At 59.7% G+C, this 21,845-nt stretch overlaps 3 protein-coding genes across 20 annotated transcripts; 2 read left to right on the top strand and 1 right to left on the bottom strand.

The window, feature by feature from the left end:
- Positions 1-20: 20 nt before the first annotated feature.
- KLHL17 (kelch like family member 17) lies at positions 21-7,863 on the top strand. 4 transcript variants are annotated; one of them, XM_072820243.1, is made up of 12 exons: positions 26-207; positions 2,796-3,055; positions 3,143-3,264; positions 3,397-3,618; positions 4,029-4,145; positions 4,565-4,778; positions 5,091-5,235; positions 5,320-5,487; positions 5,912-6,000; positions 6,109-6,182; positions 6,387-6,568; positions 6,947-7,863. In XM_072820243.1, the coding sequence occupies exons 2-12, from the start codon at positions 2,845-2,847 to the stop codon at positions 7,173-7,175; spliced, it is 1,773 nt and encodes a 590-aa protein (XP_072676344.1). In that variant the 5' UTR covers positions 26-207; positions 2,796-2,844; the 3' UTR covers positions 7,176-7,863. The 4 variants fall into 4 exon arrangements, with proteins under 4 accessions (XP_072676346.1, XP_072676344.1, XP_072676345.1 ...); XM_072820242.1 differs by lacking the exon at positions 26-207 and adding an exon at positions 1,772-2,002; XM_072820245.1 differs by lacking the exon at positions 5,320-5,487 and having other exon boundaries at positions 21-207.
- Positions 7,864-8,015: 152 nt separating this feature from the next.
- On the top strand, positions 8,016-16,527 carry PLEKHN1 (pleckstrin homology domain containing N1). 4 transcript variants are annotated; one of them, XR_012028074.1, is made up of 16 exons: positions 8,016-8,870; positions 8,973-9,072; positions 11,800-11,946; positions 12,047-12,127; positions 12,252-12,324; positions 12,612-12,739; positions 12,822-12,953; positions 13,135-13,215; positions 13,890-13,965; positions 14,071-14,219; positions 14,331-14,480; positions 14,677-14,817; positions 14,976-15,116; positions 15,348-15,468; positions 15,749-15,797; positions 15,883-15,976. XR_012028074.1 is itself a non-coding variant. In XM_072820247.1 (16 exons), exons 1-16 carry the CDS (start codon positions 8,788-8,790, stop codon positions 15,996-15,998), a joined length of 1,857 nt encoding a protein of 618 aa, XP_072676348.1. In that variant the 5' UTR covers positions 8,016-8,787; the 3' UTR covers positions 15,999-16,527. The 4 variants fall into 4 exon arrangements, 2 of the variants coding, with proteins under 2 accessions (XP_072676348.1, XP_072676347.1); XM_072820247.1 differs by having other exon boundaries at positions 15,259-15,468; positions 15,883-16,527; XM_072820246.1 differs by having other exon boundaries at positions 15,259-15,468; positions 15,701-15,797; positions 15,883-16,527.
- PERM1 (PPARGC1 and ESRR induced regulator, muscle 1) lies at positions 16,506-21,828 on the bottom strand. Of its 12 annotated transcripts, XM_072820241.1 has the most exons (6): positions 21,596-21,828; positions 20,965-21,134; positions 20,706-20,871; positions 18,482-20,629; positions 17,828-17,953; positions 16,506-17,569 (listed from the first exon to the last, which is right to left on the bottom strand). In XM_072820241.1, exons 4-6 carry the CDS (start codon positions 20,478-20,480, stop codon positions 17,454-17,456), a joined length of 2,241 nt encoding a protein of 746 aa, XP_072676342.1. In that variant the 5' UTR covers positions 20,481-20,629; positions 20,706-20,871; positions 20,965-21,134; positions 21,596-21,828; the 3' UTR covers positions 16,506-17,453. The 12 variants fall into 12 exon arrangements, with proteins under 12 accessions (XP_072676342.1, XP_072676333.1, XP_072676334.1 ...); XM_072820232.1 differs by having other exon boundaries at positions 20,965-21,828; XM_072820233.1 differs by having other exon boundaries at positions 18,482-20,604; positions 20,965-21,828.
- Between the last annotated feature and the right edge of the window lie 17 nt (positions 21,829-21,845).

Raw genomic sequence — 21,845 nt, 5'->3', positions numbered from 1 at the left:
GGGCGGCATCCAGGCGGGAGGGCGCATTCACAACCCTATGCCGTGGGCTCCCAGAATGGCAGGCCGGATGCGGGCTAACTGCGCAGGCCTAGTGCAGTTACGGCTCCCGCACACATCGCTGAGTGCTGAGCTGTAGATCTCGAATATCGGGCAAGACTGCATAGGATGGAATCCTGACCTGGTGCTCACAGATCTGTGTCCTTCCCGGTAAGAGACGGGAAGATGAGGCCCAGGACCTGGGCACCCTCTCCTTGCCCACAGCCTCCCCAGAGCTCCAAAGCACGTGCCTGTGAGGGGGTCAGTGCATTGACAACCGACAAGGTGCATCCAGGTGAAAACATTTGACAGGACTTCTATGCAAAGAGCTCTTACAAATCAATAAGAAAGAGCCAATAAGGGGAGCCCCCGTGGTCCAGCGGTTTAGCACTGCCTTCGGCCCGGGGTGTGATCCTGGAGACCCGGGATGGGTTCCCACGTCCGGCTCCCTGCATGGAGTCTGCTTCTCCCTCTGCCTGTGTCTCTGCCTCTGTGTGTGTGTGTGTGTGTGTGTGTGTGTGTGTGTGTCTGTCATGAATAAATAAAATCTTAGGAAAGGAAAGGAAAGGAAAGGAAAGGAAAGGAAAGGAAAGGAAAGGAAAGGAAAGGAAAGGAAAGGAAAGGAAGAAAGAAAAAGAGAGAAAAGAGCCAACAACCCAGCAGGAAAAGCAGTCTAGTAGAATAGGCAATGCCATAGGTGGGCAGTGTGACAAAAAAAGAGAGAGAGAGAGAGAGAGAGAGACTCTGATGGCCAGGCCGGTCTCATGTGAATGGAATGAAGAGAGTCATTTCTACTTCACTGGACAGTCCACACCAAGGAGTGGGGGTGGGGGGGCAGTGAACAGATCACAGAGCTGTTATTTATTGTTTTGGGGTTTTTTTGAAGATTTTATTTGTTTATTCATGAGAGACACAGTGAGGGAGAAGCAGAGACGCAGGCAGAGGGAGAAGCAGGCTCCATGCAGGAAGCCCGACGTGGGACTGGATCCCGGGTCTCCAGGATCAGGCCCTGGGCCACCCGGGCTGTCCCCAGAGCTGTTATTGAAGCCCATTTGGCCAAACCTTCCTGAAAGTACTGCTCCTGATACTTGAGTCCATGGAGTCCTCTGCTGGCAATTTGCCCAAGCCCACAGCGTGGGGCTGGGCAGGAAAGGCTACTTTTCTTTTGCCCAGTCTGTGGGAAGGGCGGGTTCCAAGGCCCAGAAGCTGGAAGGTTGTGTTGCTAGGAGAAAGGAGGCAGGAAAGCCACTGATGCACTCCTTCCCTGCCCCCACCACCTAAGGGCAAGGGTTGGTGGGTCTGGACCCCCTGACCCCAGAGCCGCCCTGGGAGCAGGCGTGGCTCCTGGCAGGTCCCCCAGGCTACCTCCACCCACGCCACTCTGTCCCCCGCAGACGGTGTCCAGTTCAAGGCCTGGTACTTGCAGGGGTTCGTGGAGCGAACCAGTAAAGGCCAGATGGGCCGAGTGGTCCGCCTGGGGTCACAAAAGGCAAGCAGGATGTGGGCCAGGGCTGCCTCGGGTCCCCGGGGCAGCAGGGCCTTCCAAGCTGCGGGCCCAGGGTGCTTACGGGGGCAGGGCTTCTTCTTAAATGAATTGGCGGGGATGGACGGTCCCGGGGTCTTCCTGGAGGAGACCTGGGGTGCCCGGTCATTACTGACTGGGGGAGGTTCAGTCCTCGAAGACTCGCGGAGCGCGGGCGGCGGGGCGGGCGGCGCCGAGAAACAGCGGCTGCGGGCAGGCGGCGGGAGCGAGGGACGCGGAGAGGGCCGCCACCGCCTAGCAGCCCTCCAGCACTCCGGGCGTCCGTTCGCCAGTGCGTTCTCCGCGGGTCGCGGCGGGTCCGGCAGCCGAGCCCATGCAGCCGCGCAGCGAGCGCCCGGCGGGCAGGACGCAAAGCCCGGAGCACGGCAGCCCGGGGCCCGGGCCGGAGGCGCCGCCGCCACCGCCGCCGCCGCAGCCGCCAGCGTGAGTGGGCCGAGGGGCTGGGGGCCCGGAAGCCAGAGCAGGGGCCGAGTGGGTCCGGGAAGGACACCGGGAGGGGGTGCACCGAGCCTGGCTGGCTGCCCGGAGGAGGCAGCCTCGGCCGCCCCGCGGAGGGTACGACTACCCCTGTGTATCGCGCACACGGTGGCGTGGGACAGGGCGTCCAGAGGTGGCCGCTTCCCGGAGCCTCTGTCCTCTCCCGCCGCCCTTGAATTCCGGCCGCGCCGCTCAGACTTAGACAGCTCGCCTGCAGGATGGGGGCAAGCCGCTCCAGAGGGTCAAGCGAGGTCAGGCCTGCTGGGGGGCACAGGGGTCTCAGAGCTGTCCTACACCTGGCACGCGTCCTTCGCGCCCAGCCCGTGCTAAGGACACTGACTCTGTTGGGTAGTGGGAAGGGTGGCCAGTGACAGATGGAGAAGAGTCACAGGCACAGAAGTCCCGTTCTTATGGGGGCACCTGGGCAGAGGGGTGTGTGGTGCCAGGAGAGGTCCTGGCAGAGGAAGCTGGATATGTTCAGCCTTGGCATCAGGTGTGTGACTGGACCCCATGCAAGGAGCAGGGGTGGAGCAGTTTTGCTGGACTCCAAGGAAGGCTCCCTTGTATGAGGGACAAGAGTTAGGGGGAGGGGATAGCGGTTGGTCCTTGATGGAACCCAGGTATGGGCTGCCGGAGAGAGGGGTGGCCTTCCGAGGTGCTCCAGCCCTGCCTTAGGTGTTAGGGGTGGGCGAGCAGCTCCCTGCAGAGCGCACCCTGACCTGGCACTGCCCGTCCGCAGCCCGGAGGCAGAGCGTGCACGTCCTCGGCAGGCCCGGCCCACAGCCCCAATGGAGGGTGCAATGCAGCTGCTGAGCCGTGAGGGCCACACTGTGTCCCACAATTCCAAACGGCACTACCATGATGCCTTCGTGGCCATGAGCCGCATGCGGCAGCGTGGCCTCCTGTGTGACATCGTCCTGCACGTGGCAGCCAAGGAGATCCGAGCACACAAGGTGGTGCTGGCTTCTTGCAGCCCCTACTTCCACGCCATGTTCACAAGCAAGTACCGCCACATCCAGTCTGGGCACACGGGGGGCTCCGCCGATCTCCTAGGGCAGGGACCGGCCTGACCTGCTGTCCCCACAGATGAGATGAGTGAAAGCCGCCAGACGCATGTGACTCTGCACGACATCGACCCTCAGGCCTTGGACCAGCTGGTGCAGTTTGCGTACACTGCTGAGATTGTGGTGGGCGAAGGAAACGTGCAGGTGAGGCTGCCTCATTGCACATCGCACACCTTTGCCCAGCCCAGCACCTCAGCTCCCAGTGTCCCCTCGATTCTTCACATCCCGTTTCCCTGTCCCTGCTCCTGTGGCGCTCTCTCTCCTCTCACCCCACAGACTCTGCTCCCAGCGGCCAGTCTCCTGCAGCTGAATGGCGTCCGTGACGCCTGCTGCAAGTTCCTGCTGAGTCAGCTCGACCCCTCCAACTGTCTGGGCATCCGGGGCTTTGCTGACACGCACTCATGCAGCGACCTGCTCAAGGCAGCACACAGGTATGTGCTGCAGCACTTCGTGGATGTGGCCAAGACTGAGGAGTTCATGCTGTTGCCACTAAAGCAGGTAACATGACAGCTGGGGCATGGCCTTGACCCTGGACCCCAGACCCAGCCCTTGAACTCCTTTCATTTTAACTCTAAAGACCTGACCATTTGCCCCCCAACCGTTATTTCCAGCCTCATTACACATCCCCTGCCCTCCCCAACCCCCACACCCCTGCCTCATCCCCTTTTCCTGACTTACCTAAGCCCTCAGCTTTTGACTTTGATCCTATCCTGACCACATCCCTGCCTACAATCTCCAGTCCCTGGTTCTACATCCCCAAGAACCGAATCTGTAGCTCCTGACCCCACTTGGCCCCTTCTCATAGGAACACTGGGCTCCCATTGGACTCTCCCTCCTGGGCACCTTCAGGGCTCCATGGGCCCCCAAGAGCCTCCCCAGATCTCAGATCTGAGGATCCCCACCCCCAGGTGCTGGAACTGGTCTCTAGCGACAGCCTGAACGTGCCTTCAGAGGAAGATGTCTACCGTGCCGTCCTGAGCTGGGTCAAACATGACGTGGATGCTCGGAGGCAGCATGTCCCGAGGGTGAGGCTAGTACCTAGGGAGGCCTGCTGTGCTTAGGAGGGGATACACAGTAGCTGAGGGCCTGGGTGCACCTGGGCTCAGTCCAGAGACCCCCTCACAGGAGTGATGCAGACACGTGTTTCAAGAAGGGTCCAGGGTGAGGGATCCCTGGGTGGCGCAGCGGTTTGGCGCCTGCCTTTGACCCAGGGCGCGATCCTGGAGACCCGGGATCGAATCCCACATCGGGCTCCTGGTGCGTGGAGCCTGCTTCTCCCTCTGCCTATGTCTCTGCCTCTCTCTCTCTCTCTCTCTCTCTGTGTGTGTGTGTGACTATCATAAATTAAAAAAAAAAAAAAAAAAAAAAAAGAAGGGTCCAGGGTGTCTGAGGGGGATCTCCTCACTGGAGCCTGCCGCCTGACCATGGCACCCCTGCACCCCAGCTGATGAAGTGTGTGCGCCTGCCCCTGCTGAGCCGGGACTTCCTGCTGGGCCACGTGGATGCGGAGAGCCTGGTGAGGCACCATCCTGACTGCAAGGACCTGCTTATTGAGGCCCTCAAGTTCCACCTGCTACCAGAGCAGAGGGGCGTTCTGGGCACCAGCCGTACACGGCCCCGGCGCTGTGAGGGAGCTGGCCCGGTACTCTTTGCTGTGGGTATGTTCACCTGTTATGTTGTCTCTTGTCTCATGTCTGGGCCCCCCAACATACCCTACCTCTCCCCTCCCATCCCTGGCCTGAGCCCCACCTGAGGCTACATCACACTTTGCTGGTCATACTCTGTACCCACTCCACACCTGTTCCTCTGTTGGCCCATGGAGGACCCCGTGTGGTGTGACCCACTAACCAGTCCCCATTTCTGCCCACCCTTGGAGCCCATAATCACTCTTGACCTTAAGCTATGCTAGAGACCCACAGCCATTGCCTCCCTGGGTCCTTTGTCCTGCCCCGTCACCTCCCTGTTCCTAGGTGGTGGGAGCCTATTCGCCATCCATGGGGACTGTGAAGCCTACGACACACGCACTGACCGCTGGCACGTGGTGGCCTCCATGTCCACGCGCCGGGCCCGAGTGGGTGTGGCAGCAGTTGGGAACCGGCTGTATGCTGTGGGTGGGTAAGTGTGGAGGCTGGTTTTGGGTCAGGGGCTTAGCATGTGCCCACTGGACCAGTCCTGACCGGCAGCGGACCCCTCCCCTAGTTACGATGGGACTTCAGACCTGGCCACCGTAGAGTCGTACGACCCTGTGACCAACACCTGGCAGCCTGAGGTGTCCATGGGCACGAGGCGCAGCTGCCTGGGTGTGGCTGCCCTGCACGGGCTCCTGTATGCAGCTGGTGGCTACGATGGGGCCTCCTGCCTCAACAGGTAGTGGCCGGGGTCAGGGCCGGGTGGCCTCTTGGGGTTGGTTTGGCTGCAGGTGTGCCTGCATCAGGACTGCAGAGATCATGCCTGAGGGGAGTGAAGAGGGATCCCACCTGACTCAAGTCACCAGGGTGCCCTGCTTCTTTGTGTGCATCAGCCCAGCTGCCCCTTCTTTAACTCTCAAGGTCTTTCCACCAGCCCAGGGGCTGGGGACCATGTGGACGCTTGCCCAGGATCATGCAGGGAGCCAGCTAGTGGCCTGTGTCTCCACCCAGAGGGTCTGCTTCTTGCTCCAGTGGGATTCTGGGGTCAGTCTCTGTGACTGCCCAGCTTGGGATTTTAATATTCCATGGGGGAGGGCAGGTCCTGGGACCAGGGCAGCCTTTCTGCCACTGCTCAAGGTCAGCAGCAGGCCTGGTATCCACAGTGCTGAGCGCTACGACCCTCTGACGGGAACATGGACATCCATCGCTGCCATGAGCACCCGGAGGCGATATGTACGTGTGGCCATGCTTGGTAGGTGACAGGCCTGCTTTGTGTAATGTCTACCCTACTCCCACCTGCCCCCACCCTGGGGGACCCCGCATGTAGCAGGCATACCACGGGCATGTTGACTCTCCACAGATGGGAACCTATATGCTGTGGGTGGTTATGACAGCTCATCACACCTGGCAACTGTGGAGAAGTATGAGCCCCAGGTATGAAACACCCCAATCATGTGAATTTCCCTTCCTAAGCGCTGCTTGAGGTCATCACCCTAGTCACCCACACCACCCAGAGGATCAGCCCTGTACGTCCCACCTCTGTCCCACAGATAGCCTATTCTGGAGTAGGGATCTCCCCCGCGGAGGAGGAGGGAGGCTGCTGATGGGTCTGCCCCCAGCTGGTCCCCTTCACTGCAGGTAAACGCATGGACCCCCGTGGCCTCCATGTTGAGCCGACGAAGTTCAGCAGGGGTGGCGGTGCTGGAGGGGGCCCTCTACGTGGCCGGCGGCAATGATGGCACCAGCTGCCTCAATTCTGTGGAAAGATACAGCCCCAAGGCCGGTGCCTGGGAGAGCGTGGCACCCATGAACATCCGAAGGTGCGCCCCTGTCACTACCACCCACCAGGGACTGAAATAGAGGTCTTAAGGCCTCAGGCCTGGCTTGCGTGGTATGCCCTTGCTTCGCATCCGCACCGCCCGCAGCAGGTCTCCACCCGGCCCCTGAAGCTCTTCTTGCAGTCTCCGCCCCCAGAGCTCACTCCCCCGCCCCGCCCTCCCCAGGAGGCTCCGCCCAAGGCCCCCCATGGCTCGCCCCCACCCCGGAGGCTCTTCTTAGAGTCCCGCCCCCACCGCTCACCCCGCCTCGCCCCCGGGAGGCTCCTCCCACGGCACCACCCCTACGGCTCACTCCCCCCTCCTGCCCCAGGAGGCTCCTCCCGCGGCCCTGCCCCCACGGCTCACCTCCTCCACCCCCAGGAGTACACACGACTTGGTGGCCATGGACGGCTGGCTGTATGCCGTGGGAGGCAACGACGGCAGCTCTAGCCTCAACTCCATCGAGAAGTACAACCCAAGGACCAACAAGTGGGTGGCCGCGTCCTGCATGTTCACGCGGCGCAGCAGCGTGGGCGTGGCCGTGCTCGAGCTGCTCAACTTCCCACCGCCCTCCTCGCCCACGCTGTCCGTGTCGTCCACCAGCCTCTGACCCGCGGCGCGGACTGCACTGAGGCCCGGCCCCCCGGCCTCCCACATGCCTTAAGCCCCACAGGGCGGGCCCCAGCGCCTTGTGTGTCGGGGGCAGGATGCTCGGCCCCCCCACCAGGAAAGTCTTGCCCTGTCTGTCCTTGTCTCTCTGCGTCGAGGCTGTCCATGTCTGTGTTCGTTTTTCAGTGTTTGTTTACGTGTGTGCCATTTATTTACTTACTGGTTTATTTATTTATTATTTATTGGTCGATGAGCCGTGCAGCACCTACTAGTTTACATGTTTCCCCTTGAAGTGTCCTGTGTCTCTGGGACCAAGCTGCCTTTCCAGGTGTCCTCCTGTCCCCCTGGGGGCATCAAGAAGCAATGGGTGTGGACACTTGAATCTCGCATGGGTCAGGGGTGAACTCCAACTCTGTAGACCTGGAGGGACTGAGGGGACAGGTGCAGAGCAGCAGGCCAGGGTTAGTGGGGTGGAGGTTTTCTGAGCAGGTGCAGACCCTTCTAGCCTGGGCTTAGCATAGCACCCCTACCTTGCCCAGCCAGGCACGCTCCCAAGAAGGGCATGAAGCAAGCTTCCTTCTTGTGGGCATGGTGTCTCTTCTGGATCCTGCACTGAGCTGAGCACAAGCGTACCACAGATCCCACACAGCAATATGAGCCAACTTGAACAATAAACATGTTTCTTGGGCTCTGTGGGCTTGAGGCTGAGTGTACATCTCCACCCTTTGGGGTCTTGTCTGCGGTGACCAGGAGGGCCTGGAGACAAGTGTGCAGCTGGGCTGAGGCTCTGCTTTGGCATCTGGGGGCTTTGAGGCAGCATCATCATGTCCGGGTGGGTCAGGGCTGTGATGTTGTGGACGAGCACCCAGCCAGGAATGTGATTTGCTGTTACCCTGGTGCTGAGAGGCCCTCGTGGTCCCATCTCATTCCGGGCTCTGGAGAGCAGGGTATGTGCACAGTACTATCCCTGCTTCACCATGATGGTTCTGAGTGCACCCGGGACATTTGTGGCCTCCTTGGACTTTGGCCTGGGGTGAGGTTTGGGCTGAAGCTGGATAGGTTGGGGGAGGGTCCTGGCTTCCCCTTCCCCAAAGTTGCAAACTTCTATTTCAGCAGCTGAGAGCAAGCACACACCTCCTTACAGTCAGTGGTGACTCAGCCTGTGGCATTTAGGTGGAAACAGGATGTGTGTTCTCCGTGGGGAGGGGTGGTATTAGGGGGAGGGATCCCTGGACTCATGGAGCTCCAGCCCCAGGCAATTCCAGCCTGAGTACAGGCAGGCCAACTACTTCCAAACCTGGACTTTGAGGCTCCTCCCACACAGATTGGAGACTGAGATGGGTGCTCTTGGCTGGACCAGGGGAGAAGATTTCCCCCTAACGCCGCACCCTGACTCCAGCCTGGCCTGCATGTGTGCAGGACCCAGGTCTGAACTGAAAGGCTTGGGCCCAGGTAAGGGCCAGGTCCCTCCCAGGAAGGCTCCACCCCCGTCCAACCCTTAGGGAAAGGGCAGGACTTCTAGAGCTCCGCCTGGGAGGCAGGACCAGAGGCTCAGTACAGAGGGACCCAGACCCGGCGACCTGCTCCACTTGGGCCCGCTGCCACCGCCACCCATGGGAAACAGCCACTGCGTCCCTCAGGCCCCTAGGAGGCTCCGGGCTTCCTTCTCCAGAAAGCCTTCGCTGAAGGGAAATAGGTGAGGGGAGGGCGGGGCGCAGCCTCCGTCACTAGGTCACGGGACGTCCTTCAGTCTGCCTTGGGGGCCAGGCTGTGAGCCCCCCCCTTCCCTTGTCCCCAGAGAGGATGGCACAAGGAAGCTGGCTGGCCTGTTTGGCATCGAGGCCGGTCCTGACCAGGACGCCACTGCTGACAAGATCTTCTACTACATCCCTGGGACGGTGAGCAGGCGGGTGGGCGTGTCCCAGCTCACAGGGGTGCGGTGGCGGTGGTCTCTGTGTGATTGTGTGTACCTGTCCTATCTTCACCCAGCCTGGCTGGGGGGAATCCGATCCAGAATGAAGTGAGGAAGTAGACACTGCCCCGCCCTGGGGAGCTCATCTGGCCGAAAGTCTGAGCAGAGAGCGAAACTGAGACACACTGAGTCAGTGGGGTGAGGAGCACCCAGCAGGGGCGGGCCACAGGCGGGGCCTGCAGGAGCCCTGTGCTACGCTGGAGGGGGCACCATGGCCAGGCTTTCCACTCATAGCCGTACCCGGGTGTCTGCCTGCATGTCCAGGCACATTTGAGATGGACCAAGCACTTATATCCGTGTTGCTGTGTGGGGATGGCTGTTGTGTTGATAGTGTGGCTGTGAACCTCTACCTGCTGCCATCACTCAGTAAGGGGTTTCAGGTGAACAGTGAGCCAGACTCTCACCCACTCCAGGCCTTGGTTTGTCCCCCCGGGGTGTCTGGGCCTCCACCACTGCCTCATTCCACTGTAAGGAGCCCACTGTCTCCCCCTCCCCCTGCCCTCTACAAAAGCCACACAGCAAGGACATGGCTCCCACATGCTAGGCCACCTCTGAGCTGAATGCTGCTTCCTCTCACCCTGCCCAGCTCCTGAGAGGCTGAGGGTCAGCTAAGAGGAGAGGGACACCCATCCCTTTTCCCTAACCTGGAGAGCATTGGGTTGGGGTGAGGTTCTGCTATGTGCAGAAGCCCTAGAATGTGAGGGAAATGATATACCAATATCTAACCTCAAGCCAGAGAAGGAGGAACATTTGTCACTCTGGGCCAGGGCTCCCACCCTGCACTCTCATCCTCACACTGTTTCTTTGAGGCCAAGCAGCCTGCAGAGCCCACCTTTCCAACTTGTTTCCATCAGGCTGGGAAGCCCAGGCTTGACTCCTTTCCTGCCCGCTGAGGTCCCAGGGCTCCCTGCAGGCAAGGGCTGGCTTGAGGAAGTATGCTGCCTCAGAGAAGTAGACAGGGCACTTCTGTCCAGGGTCTGGCTGGGCTGCAGTGGGATCCCTCCATGTGACTGCATCTCAGACCCCAACTCTCTCTGTCCAAGCCCAGGACATATCGTGTAAACCGGGTGGAATCACATGAGATGTTGTGGCCCTGGTGGTCCTCTCTGGCACAAACATAGTACCAGAAGAGGGGACCAGGCACATTGGAAGCTGGGAGGTGGGGCTGGGGGAGAAGCCACTTCTTAGGCCCTGCCCTGTGGTGGGTTCTGCGTATACAAATGAACTAGCATTGCCAAGGCTCCTAGCTGCCTCCTCCCTGGGCCCTAAGGCTGAGCCTGGGCCACAGGGACAGCCTCATGGCCCTTCCTGCTCCATGGCCTATTTTTCGTGGGTCTCATCCCTGACTTGTTTGCCACACTGGGTGTGGGTACAGGAGGCCCCACCCAGAGACAGGAAGGTCTCACATTCCTGGGCTTGCCCAAGGGGCAGCTTAGCTTGGCCAGGGCTCAACAGCCCTCAAAGCAGCCCCTGCCAGCACCCAAATGGAGCATGGCCCCTCCCCAACTCACCCCTGAGCCCCTAGACCTCAGCTCTTCCAGCTAGGGTGTCAGGTCATCACCCATCCCCGTCTGACTTCCCGTCTGATGATCGAGTCCCTGATTAGAGAGGATCTTTTGAGTGCCAGGATTGGCTACATGTTTGTAGGCACCAATAGTCCCTCCCCTCAGCAGGCAAGCATTGAACCCCCAGCGCATCCCAGACCCAGCCTACCTCTGGGGGTACGCCAGTGGGCAAGATAGACAAAGGCCCTGTTCTCTTGGTGTTCCCATCTCCATGACAGAACCAGGTGATAAGTAAAAGATATGAGAAGCCAGATGTGGTGAGTCTTGAGAAAGATAAAGGAGGAAAGGTATGCAGAGGGGTCAGGAAGGCTGGAATGTTAGGTTACTCAGACAGGTCCTCATGGAGAAGGTGGGTTGTGAGCAGTGTCCTGATGGGTGAGAAGAGAGTTAGGCTGAGTGGTCTGGTCAGAGGGAATAGCCAGTACAAAGGTCCCAAGGCACCTATGGCTGATATGAGAAAATGAGTAGGGAAGGGGCAGATCCGAGAGGACCCCTTGGGCCATTGCTGGGACTTTGGCCTTCTCCATGGGTAAGATGAGGGGCCTGCTGCCGTGTGCTAATGCAGTCAGCACGGGTGCTCGAGAGCTGATAGCTGGTCCTGGTAGCTTTAAATGGGTCCTGGTGGGAGTGTTTACATGGAAATTGCCCCCCACCCCCAGAGACCCAGGTGTTAAACACTTATAGCCAACCTGAGAGGCATGGGAGAGTTTGGAGCATTGTCTCCCTCAGACACCCCTCAGACACCCCTCAGACATCCTCTGACCCACAAGTCTTGGGAGGCTGAGTAATCAAAAAGAAGGTATTACAAGTTAGGAAATATCAAAAATAAGAGTTGAATGTCCGTTGAGTTCAGGCTTCACCATCTCTGCTCTAGACTGTGCAGTTTTATGACTAACAGACAGTGAGCTCACGCGTATAGGCTGCCACTATCTCCACATTAGAGGCTGGGAGCGTGTATGAGGCTGCCGTAGCTACGAATGATGCTGTGTGTATGTTCCTAACCTTTGGGTCATAGAACTGTGGCTATATGTATGGGTGGGGCAGCCGGCCCAGCTCAGGCCCCCTCCCCTGAGCTCTGCTCCCCACAGGACATCCGGGGCCTGGAGAGCCCGCGAGAAAACCTGGAACAGCCATTCCTGACTGTGTTCAAGAAGGGGCGGCGGAGGGTACCTGTGAGGAATCTGGGCAAGGTTATACACTACGCCAAGGTCCAGCTACGATTCCAACATAGCCAGGTGGGGCCAGGCTGGGCCAAGTGGGGGGTGCTCGGGTACCAGCCTGGGGCCTGCCCCCCGCCCCCCAGCCCCTCAGACCGGCAGCCCTACTCTCCCCCAGGACGTCAGCGACTGCTACCTGGAGTTGTTCCCCTCCTACCTCCACTTCCAGGCCCATGGTTCCAAAGGACTCACCTTCCAGGTGAGGGGAAATAGGCAAAAGGAGGAGACTAGGGGTAGAGGGAGAGAGCAGCCTCCTGGGAGGTGGGTATCCAAGTCCCACTAGGGGTCCCCCAGCCCTCCCCTCCCCGCATGTGCTCTGGCAGGGGCTGTTACCACTGATGGAGCTGAGTGTCTGCCCGCTTGAGGGGTCCAGAGAGCATGCCTTCCAGATCACAGGTGTGTGGGGGGCGTGAGGGCTGCTCAGTGACTTTGGACTCTGGCTGGGCTTCAGAACACTGGAGGGACTCTGCATGCACTGAGGGATCCAGGCTTTTCCTCCAGTGGGTGCATGAGCATTTACCAAGCTGGGTGGGGTGCAGGGCAGCGGGCAGGAGACCTCCAGAGCTGTGAATGTGGCCCTGTTAGTGGCTGTTGGTCCTGGCCCCGGGGTGCGCACAGAGCCCTTGGGTGGGGCCTTTCCTGTGGGCTGCTGGCCCCAGCCCACTCCACCCCTCTACCCCCAGGCCCGCTGCCTGCTCCCCTTCATGTGCTCTGCCCCAGCCAGACTGAGCTAGGCCGCTGGCTGTTCCACCTGGAAAAGCAGATAGCCCTCGTGGGAGGGTTGCAGCGCTGCCACTTGGCACCCCCTCAGGTCAGTGCTGGGAACCCCCATGCCCTTTTCCTATCTCCCCTGTGCCAACACCCTCTGCCTGCCCCTGATCCCCCTTCTCCAGGGTGCCCCTGAGGATGAGCTGCCCTGGACTCTGCAGCACAGTCTGACCCAGCTACGGATGGAATCAGGGCATCAAATGGTGGGCAGTGCCATCTGTGCCTCGAGGGTCAAGCTGCAGCATCTGCCCTCACAGGTGCGTGGCCAGGTGGGAGTGGGGCAGTACCCAGGGGTGGGAGGAGATGGGGGCACAGGGTAGGTGGGAAGACATGGGGGAGGGCACAGAAAATGGGGAGGAGTTTAGGAGGCAAGTGGGGTCAGGCCCTCACACACACTGGTTGGTTGAGGCCCCATTCTGCCCTTTGACCCCTTCACAGGAGCAATGGGACCGGCTCCTGGTCCTGTACCCAACATCTCTGGCTATCTTTTCCGAAGAAGCAGATGGCCTTTGCTTTAAGGTGGGTCCCTCCCCACTGTGGACCCACCCCAGGGAGACGCCCTGTGTGTGGGGGTGGGAGAGGGCAGCGGCTTAGGAGGAACCTGTATTTCGGGGCCTGTTGGGACAGAGTTTGCTGGCCCCACCCCCACCCCCAGCCTGCTGTCCTGGTCAGTCTGGTCTCAGCTGTGATGTGGCCAAGGAAGGGTCTGTGCTTCAGCACCCATTATCATCCTAAAGGGTCCACCACCACCAGCAGGACTATCACGTGGGGAGGTGGCATGGGGGCAGAACCACTCCTGGGAGGTACTCTTGTGCTGGGCCCCAGTATCCCTGAGAGGGGCCTATACTTTTGAGTGGACATTTTCCTGGTGCCTGAGGGGTGTGTGCATGCACGGGCGTGTGTGTGTGTGTGTGTGTGTGTGTGTGTGTATGCATGTATGTTTATGAGAGTCTTCTGGGGCTGGAGTGAAGCCTCCACTTGTGCCTGCCATTGGCTGATGAAGGCCCCACCCAGAGTCCAGGGGTAAAGGGATCCCTCAGGACAGACAGGGAGCCCTGGCCTCCCTCGGGGATGTCAGCCTTAGCCCTGCCTTGCCCTCTGCCTGCCATCTGAGGGCCCAGCCCAGCTCTGGAGGGTGAGACAGAAGTATGGGCCCAGGCTAAGGCTCCATCTTTCATCACTGCCTGGCACAGGCGGAACTCCCACTCAGCGCCATCCACATCAACCTGGAAGAGAAGGAGAAGCAGATCCGCTCTTTCCTGATTGAAGGTGGGCAGAGGCCCAGCCTGGGAGGGAGGGCATGAGCCAGCTCTTCAGTGAGGCCGTGCAGGGAGCTTTCTGCTTGCCAGGCCCCTCACAGTGTCTGTGTCCTAGGCCGCTTCATCAACACTATCCGAGTGGTGTGCGCCAGCTACGAGGACTACAGCCACTGGCTGCTCTGCCTGCAGACTGTCTCCCACAGGGATGGAGTCCCCCTACTGCTGGGCCCTGAGCGCTTCCCGGGGCTGCGGGTGTCTACACAGGTGAGGCATCAACAGGGGGAGAGGCTGCCCCCCTATCTCACATCCTGGGCAGAAGGGTAGGCCCCGCTCTCTGATGTCTCACCTCCCTGCTCCCTGCCCCCTGCTGTCCAGGCCATGGGTGGCGGCCGGGGCTCACTCTCCTCAGATGGACGAACCAGCTGGGACTCGGGGTGCCCAGCACCCCCCTCCACCCACACCAGCCACTCTCTCCCTGAGTCCTCAGTGACATCCACAGCAGGCTGCCCTGCCCAGCTTATACCTGTGAGTACCTGGGGGTGGGGAGGAATCAGCAGAAGGAAAGGGTAGGGGGTCATGAGGACAGTTTGTGTTAGGGAAACTGGGTCCCATGGCACTCTATCGCAAGCAGAACCCGGAGGGAACTTTGTGCAGCCTCAGAGTATTGAGTGGGCCAGGGCCCTAGGGAAGCTTCTAGAAGGAAGGTTTTTGGTCCCCACAGGACCAGGCCAACCCTGGCTGCACCGGCATCAGCAGGCAGAGGGCAGAGCTGAGACGGAGCAGCAGCAGCCGGTCACCCAGGAGCAAGGCCCGGGGTGAGGGACGCAGCCTGGCCACTTCATTGTACTTGGACCTGACCAAGGTGGGCCCAGCACACTGACCCAGTTCTCCCTCCAGCCCCCACCCGGGCCTCCATCTCTCAGGTCCTGGAGCCACCTAGGGGCCTTCTTCCATAGAGAAGGGAGGACTCAGGCCACCTCCAGCTCCAGGAAACTTGTCTCTTGTGTCTCTTGCCTGCAGCTGAGCAAGCAGAGCCTAGAGGACCACCCTGAGGCCCCAGACGACCCTATGAGGACCCCACACTCCCCACTCTATGCTGATCCCTACACACCACCTGCTAACTCCCAGCACAAGATCACAGACGTCCAGGGCCTGGATGAGGTCAGTTCCCTGTGGGTGACAGAAAGGGCTGGATGTGTCCACAGCCTGAAGTCTGCTCAGGTCAGGATTCTGGGGGCAAGGGTCCTTCAGCTCCATGGAGGTTCCAGTTCAGGACCTCAGGTCAGCACCCATTTCCTGGCAGTTCCTCAGCGCAGTGCAGAGCTCACTAGGACCTGAGTCCTCGAGCCCATTCCCCTCCATCTCTGTGTCCGTGCCCGTCTCCGACTCCAGCTCCGGACCCTCCGGTCCCCACTTGCTCTCCAAGAAGGGAGCCCCACAGCCTAGAGCCTCCCAGAGGCACCGAGGCTCCGTCAAGGGCCGGAGGCCACCACACCTGGGCTCCCCTCAGCATGTGAGTAGCCGCCTCTGCCCCTGCCAGGCAAGAGGTTCTGTGGGTGGGTGGGAAATAGTGTTGGGCCTCAGTGACCCTGGGGGAGCAGGAGAGATGCAAACAGGAAGACAAGGCCAGCTGAGACCAAGGACAGGAGGCAGTGCAGGGGGGGATGGAGGCAGGAATGGACAATGTACAACCAGGAGGAAAATGTAGGGCTGGGATCTGCCAGATTCATGGGCTGGTCTTCAAGTCTCCTCCCCCAGGGCTCAGCTCTCAGACTCGTGGTTGGGGTTCTCAGGTCTCCCCTCAGAGGGACGTCTCACCCGACCCCCCGCTGCCTCCCTCAGGTGAGTGAGGGCCCTTGCCTCTTTCTGAGGGGAGCTCTGGGTGCTGCTTCCTTGAAGACACATGCATCTCTGTCCTCCCCACCAGGTGGCCATCCCCCCACAAGCTATGACAACATCTTGGACAAAGCTTCATCTCTCTCCCACCAGCGGTGGCCCCGAGGAGAACCTGAGGCTGGAGGGGGGCTCATCCAGTGGATCTGATGGCCTCTGGGCAGCTGGTTCTCAGAACCACCTGCCAGCATGGATCCTGGAGTGGGGGTCTACAGCAGAGCACAGAGCCTGGCTCTTTCTTTGTAGGGCCACAGGCTGGCCGGCATCCAATACGACTGCCATTCAATGCTGAGTCAGTGTCTGATCCCAGCAGGGTGAAGGGGTCTCCAGAACTATGAGTTTTCCTGGGCTCTGGAGAGGCCAGGGGACAGCCTCATACTGAAGATGGCCTGGCGACAGGGCTGTACCCACATCAGACCAGACTTCCACCTTTCCTCCAGGAAAGGACTGAATGAGGCCACTAGATGCTGGCTTTACCTTGCCGGGGGAGAACGGTGCAGGTGTGAAGGTCAGAGGGCTGAACAGTCAAGTTAGTGAGGGTCAGAGAGCACAAGGGCAGGTGGTCAGCAAAGCCTGAGACATGACCGAGACAGAAGGGTATTCAGGGTGAGTGTCGGTGGGCTGAGTCTGGTTGGAGAAACTGACAAGAGACCGAACAAGAAAGAAAGAGAAGATTTTATTTGTGCTGTGTGTCCATGCATTTTCCTCTCAGCAGTCAGGCGTCCCCCATCCTGGGGGCCCTGTACACATGCTCACCCGGCACCCAGCCTGGTGGCCTCCACTGCTCTGCTACCACCATCCTCCCACCCACCTTCTTGCCCCATCTCCTCAAAGCCCTGGGACAATCCCAAATGTCCAATCCCTTTATCTGATACCATCATATTTCTGTTGCTGCACCTCATCTGGGGTTCCCCAGAGGAGGGGCTCCAGCTTCTGCCCTATAGACCCCCACCCTGCAGGGGCCACTGGGGCCACCCTACCTGTTCACTGTCTTAGGCAGGAGCCAAGGAGGCCTTAGAGGCTTTCACTACCCCAGCCCATTTGTCAACAGGGCAGAGTCCCTGGGACACCCCCCTCCAAGCCCGAAGGCCATTCAGTCTCCTCACTCTTGTCCCCTGCCCAGATTTCCAGCTGGCCTTGCTGCTTCTCTGATACCTTCTAGTTCCAACGCCCTATCCTGCCTCTGCCCCCTAACTAAATGACCCAATAAAATTTAGGGCACCCAGTTAAGTTTGATTTCAGATAAACCACACATAATTTAGTACAAATACATCTCAAATACTGCATGTTTGAAATTCTAGTTTCATTGGCACCCTATGTTTTTATTAGCTAATCTGGACACTTTACTGACCAGCTCCTTGCTTAGCACCTACCCACCCAGCCTTTGGGAATCTCCTTCCTTCCACATGTGGAGCATAGCCTTCACCTTAGCTTCTGGCTAGAACTTTGGGTGGAATCCAAGGGAGCAGGACCAAGGACACTGGCTCCTTCCTAGATGCCATAGAACACAGGGGTCAAAGGGCAAGACCTGAGGGCAGCATCTCGTCCTCAGCACCTGTGGCCATTTCTTTGTCCTGTGTTTTCCTGGACGGAGCCTACTATGTTCTAAGAGCTGGGGCTGGGGCTGCGGCTGCGGCTGCGGCTGCGGCTGCGGCGAACCTGCCCCACCTGCCGGCGGAAGTAGTGGATAGCAGAGATGGTACCGATGTTGGCCAACAAGACTGCAAGAGAAACACAAAGCTTTGTAAGTGCCAGCTCCATTCTGGCCTGGTCACCACCCTTCCTGCATATGGCCTGGCCCTCAAAGGGTGAGAGCAGGCCAGCCAGGTGAAGAGTGGGTCAGCAATGAGAGGAGCAGGGTCAGAGGGACATCTGCCTCTTCATGCACCCCTCATCCCTGCTGGCCCAGCAGGTGAGGCTGGAACCACTGGCCCCCCTGGGCTGGGCACCAGCCCGCTCCTCCCTCAGGGCCCCCAAACCTGTTTTCCAGGCATCTGGGGTGTGGAGATCTGATGTTCTCACAGCCCAGGTAGCAAAGGCTACAAACACCAAGCACATGTCATTCTGGCTGAAGGTGAATGAGGTGAGAAGATCTCGGGGTTCCCCTAGGAGAGAAAAGCATGCTCTGTGCTCTGGCCGCTCCACTCAGACCCCTGTATCCTAGACATGCTGTCTAAGTCACATCTTCCCTAGGACACCTCCGTCCCAAGACACAGAATAGCGTGTGGCAGGGTTGGGTCAAGCTGATTTGAGCGAGTTGCCTCTGGGGTACCTTTTCCTGGTTTGTAAAATATCTTCCAGGGGGACTGTGTCTGACCTGGCCAGCAGCAAGGCCTGAGTGGAAGCTGTCCCTGTGTCTACCACGCTAGAGGCTAGAGACCAGGGCTCTGCTTTCATCTGGGCCTGAACACAGAATGATGGTCCATGTGGGCACAAATCTGAGTGGCTGCAGCGTCTGGCCTAGTCTGCCCGACGTAGGCTAGTCCATCCTTCCCAGATCATCCCCAAGCCCCCTCCCCCGGCTCATGACTCGGGGTCCTAGCCTGCCTCTCCCCAACGGCCCTCCTGGCTGAACTCCCTGGACAGTATGTTCCCAGGCCCTGGACAGCCCATGGGGCCCACGCGACACGCACCTGCTTGCTTGACTGCCAGACTGAGCTGCTCTGCTGTGGCTGGGCTGGGCTCTGGTAGGGTGCCAGGCCCCACTCCCCAGGGGACCAAGCTGGCGTGCTCGGTGGCCGGCCGCTGGAGAAAGGCAGCCAGCTCCAGCCGGCCCCCTGAAGAGTCCTCTCCAAGGAAGTGTTCGTAGGCCTCGGGGATGGAGATGGGCACAGGGTCTCCAGGGGGAGGGGCAGGCACAGGCTCTGCTGGTGGGGGCTGGGCCACAGAGTGGCTCCCCTGGGGCCCGGATCTCTGGGCTTGGCAGTCCTGGAAGAAGAACTCACACGTGTCTGGCCACTGTACTTCAGCCAAGGCCTGGCCAGCTTCTGCCTCCTCCTCAGCCTGTTCATCCTCCTCCTCAATAGTGTCACAGAACAAGAACTCATAGGCTTCCGGGAGGGTCACTGCAAAGCTGTTCCTGGGCCTGGACCCCACTGAAGCAGAGGGCGAAGGGGGAGGCAGGTGTTTGAGGATCCGAGGCTGCGGAGACCGGGGCCCCACAGCCATGGCGTCCCAGGCTCCAGGCCCCCCTCGGGCCCCCACTGTGGTCCTGGGGGATGAGGGCTGGGCTGTGGCTGGTGAAGGTGGTGAGGTGTCCCCTGAACCTGGCTCCTCAGGACTGGGCACAGCCATGGAAAATCGTACTTTCTTCTTCTTGGGTGCTTGGACAGGGCCTAGTGGGGGCTCCCCTGAGTGATATCCAGGGGTACCTGCTGAAGCCTCCTCCTCTCTGGGCTTCTCTTGGGGTCCTCCTGGAGACACAACAGGGCTCAAACACAACTTGGCCATTGGGGCAACCTCCACTTTCACCTCGTCTGGCCCAGCCTGGGGAATGGGAGTGGGTGTAGACACACCCACATCAGGTTGGGCCTTGGAAACAAGGTGAGGCGAAGCAAGTGTAGATGAATCCACCTCCAGCTTAACCACTGGGCCTAGCATAGGCAGATCCATGTCCAGTCTAGATTTGGAGGTAGGTGTAGACAGAGGCGTGTCAGGTTGAAGCTTGGAGGCATGTGTAGACAGAGCCACATCTGACTTAGCCATTGAGATATCTGCATGAGTCTCCTGGGGAGGTGTGGACATGGTATGTAGCTTAGCTGTAGGGGTCATTCTGAGTAGGTCTGTACCTTGTTCGGTCGTAGGGACAGGTGTAGACAGATCCAGATCTGTTCCTTGCCTGGTCACCTGTGCAGGGGCTCCTGCAGAGTCTGGACCCAGTTCATCCTGCCCGGTTCCTGCTGTCTGCTCTGCTGTCTCAGCCGAGAGACCCTTCCCCCTGGACCCAGCCAGGCCAAGATCCTCCTTGGGCTTGACATCAGCAAGCAGCAGGGAACCCAGCTGGGTGGGAGCAGAGTCTGGGGTGCTCAAGCACCTGCCTCCCTTGGCTCCAGCAGAGCGCCTCTTCTTTCGGCTCGGGCTGCATGGTAGGGCTCCTGGGCTACCAGGGGGCTTCTGGGGAGCACTGCTGCAGCCGGGAGACTCAGAGCTCTGAGGAGGCTCGCCAGAGGGACTAGGGGCAGGGCCCTGGGAGGCCGGCCCCTGCAGAAGCTTCTGCATCTTGTCTCTGGAAGACACTGGCCCTAGAAGGGACGAGCTCTGGCCTGGAGGGGCGGCATCAGATCCGAGGGACAGCAAAGCTTCTGACAGTGTGGACGTGCTGGGCATCTGCTGATCGGCCCCCAGGGCCAAGCCAGGTTCATGCCAAGACCTGCTGACCAGTGGCCGGGTGGCTGCCTTGTCCTCCTTCTTGAAGCTGGGCCAGCCCCTCCCCTGAGAGCCCGGCTGTCCTTCGAGAAGGGGTGGAGGCCCAAGGGGACTGCTGCCACTCCTGTCCCCTTGGTCAATGTCACTGGACAAGAGTTCATCCCCAGATGCCAAGCTGGCCTGGAGGAGGCCACACTCCTCAGCTGTGGCTGAAAACTCAGCCCAATCCTGGTCACTCAGCTGAATGCTGTACTGGAAGTTTTCCATCTCAGATCAGCAGAGCACCAGGCCAGGCGGGGTCTTCGTGGATGCAGGTCCCAGGCACCGACCAGCATACACTCGTGGGGGGCCCCTACCTCCTTGGCTTAGGGCCCAGCACTCCATCTGCGTTCTGAAGGAAAGCAAAACAGGGAATCCTGAGGGAAGCTGAGCTGCTCCCAAGCTGAGCCTCCTCCAGATTAGAAACCTGCAGCTCCCACGGTCCATACTCACCCCCCGGGATAACCTTGTGGCGATGTATCATTACATTCCAGAATCACAGAAGGCTTAGATTAGTGAAGTACACTGAGAACATAGGATTCCTTGTGGGTGAATTTTTGTCTGCAGAAGTGGTCTTTGAGCATTTTCTATCCCACCGGGTCAGCTCCGCTTCTTCAAACTTCCTCGGGAGTTGCAGGGACCAAAGTAAACTTCACACAGCTAAGCCCACTTCAAGGGTCACTCACTGGGAGTCTCAGCACTGGTCACTCACCTGAATGATGGTCAGCCCTGGTCTGTCCCAGGATGCCTCAGGTGGCAGCTGGCCATGGAGGAGGGGCCACAGTGTCCATCAGGTGACCAGTCTCTGGTGATGACCTTCCACCAGCCTTGGCTGGGACAGGCTTCTGGGCATCCACTGAGATCATCAAGGTCACACTAGTGCTGGCCAGAGCCCACCCAGGGTCATCAGGGAGCACCCGGTTCTGCCCCCTGCCTAGCCAAGAGGTCTCAGAACAGAAACGAGCCTCCTAAGTCCCAGTGGACCATTAGGGCCATCTTCAAAGCCTGTGCCCCTGACCTAGACCTGCCCAGTTGGCAGAGCTCCCTCCTTCTGCCTCAGCTCAGGGAACAAAGGTGACCCTAACTTCTGGAGAGCCCCTAATGTCTCAGCCTCCTACAGGAAGTGCTCTTTGGCCTTTGGTCAGTTACCACCACACCCAGGGAGGTGGGAGGTCCCTCTGGCCAGGCCAGAGTTGAGATGAAGATGCCTTGAGACCAGAGCACTGTGGCTTCCTGACCTCTGAAATTTACCCTCCTTGCCGGCCCTTGGGGAAGCCCCTCTGGGGCTGTCTGACTTTAGGACTTCTGGGGGGTGGGGGGTTGAGAAACCAACGATGTCATACCTGGGCCCCTGTGGCCAGCCAGGGCAGTGGAGCTGGGCGTCTGAGCTGCCTGTCCCAGAGCAGCATGGTGCTGGGCTCACCACGCAGGCCCCACCCCCACGACCAAAAATACTCCATCCCTGAGGTCACATGTCTCCTGCCAGCCCTCAGGGTCCAGGCCACAAATAGATGGCATTTGAGGCGCTTCCAGCTCTGTGAGGGACGCCTTCCTAGTCAGGTCAGATACCGGCCAGAGAATGCTGACCTGCAA

The sequence above is a fragment of the Canis lupus genome, chromosome 3 (assembly GCF_048164855.1).
Source record: "Canis lupus baileyi chromosome 3, mCanLup2.hap1, whole genome shotgun sequence".
In the NCBI taxonomy this organism is placed as follows: domain Eukaryota; kingdom Metazoa; phylum Chordata; class Mammalia; order Carnivora; family Canidae; genus Canis; species Canis lupus.
This window is presented reverse-complemented; position numbering and strand designations above follow the sequence as displayed.

Bases quoted from the DNA above. Each gene is read 5' to 3' on its own strand.
- KLHL17 (XM_072820242.1), top strand. From the start codon at position 1,893: ATGCAGCCGCGCAGCGAGCGCCCGGCGGGCAGGACGCAAAGCCCGGAG. The intron at 2,003-2,795 runs GTGAGTGGGCCG...GCCCGTCCGCAG, and splicing joins CCGCCGCCGCAGCCGCCAGC to CCCGGAGGCAGAGCGTGCAC. The intron at 6,183-6,386 runs GTATGAAACACC...CCTTCACTGCAG, and splicing joins TGGAGAAGTATGAGCCCCAG to GTAAACGCATGGACCCCCGT.
- PLEKHN1 (XM_072820246.1), top strand. From the start codon at position 8,788: ATGGGAAACAGCCACTGCGTCCCTCAGGCCCCTAGGAGGCTCCGGGCT. The intron at 12,128-12,251 runs GTGAGGGGAAAT...GTGCTCTGGCAG, and splicing joins CCAAAGGACTCACCTTCCAG to GGGCTGTTACCACTGATGGA. The intron at 12,740-12,821 runs GTCAGTGCTGGG...CCCCTTCTCCAG, and splicing joins GCCACTTGGCACCCCCTCAG to GGTGCCCCTGAGGATGAGCT.
- PERM1 (XM_072820230.1), bottom strand. From the start codon at position 20,480: ATGGAAAACTTCCAGTACAGCATTCAGCTGAGTGACCAGGATTGGGCT. The intron at 17,954-18,481 runs GTGCGTGTCGCG...TTTCTCTCCTAG, and splicing joins TCTGGCAGTCAAGCAAGCAG to GGGAACCCCGAGATCTTCTC. The intron at 17,570-17,827 runs GTTTGGGGGCCC...TTTCTCTTGCAG, and splicing joins CCCAGATGCCTGGAAAACAG to TCTTGTTGGCCAACATCGGT.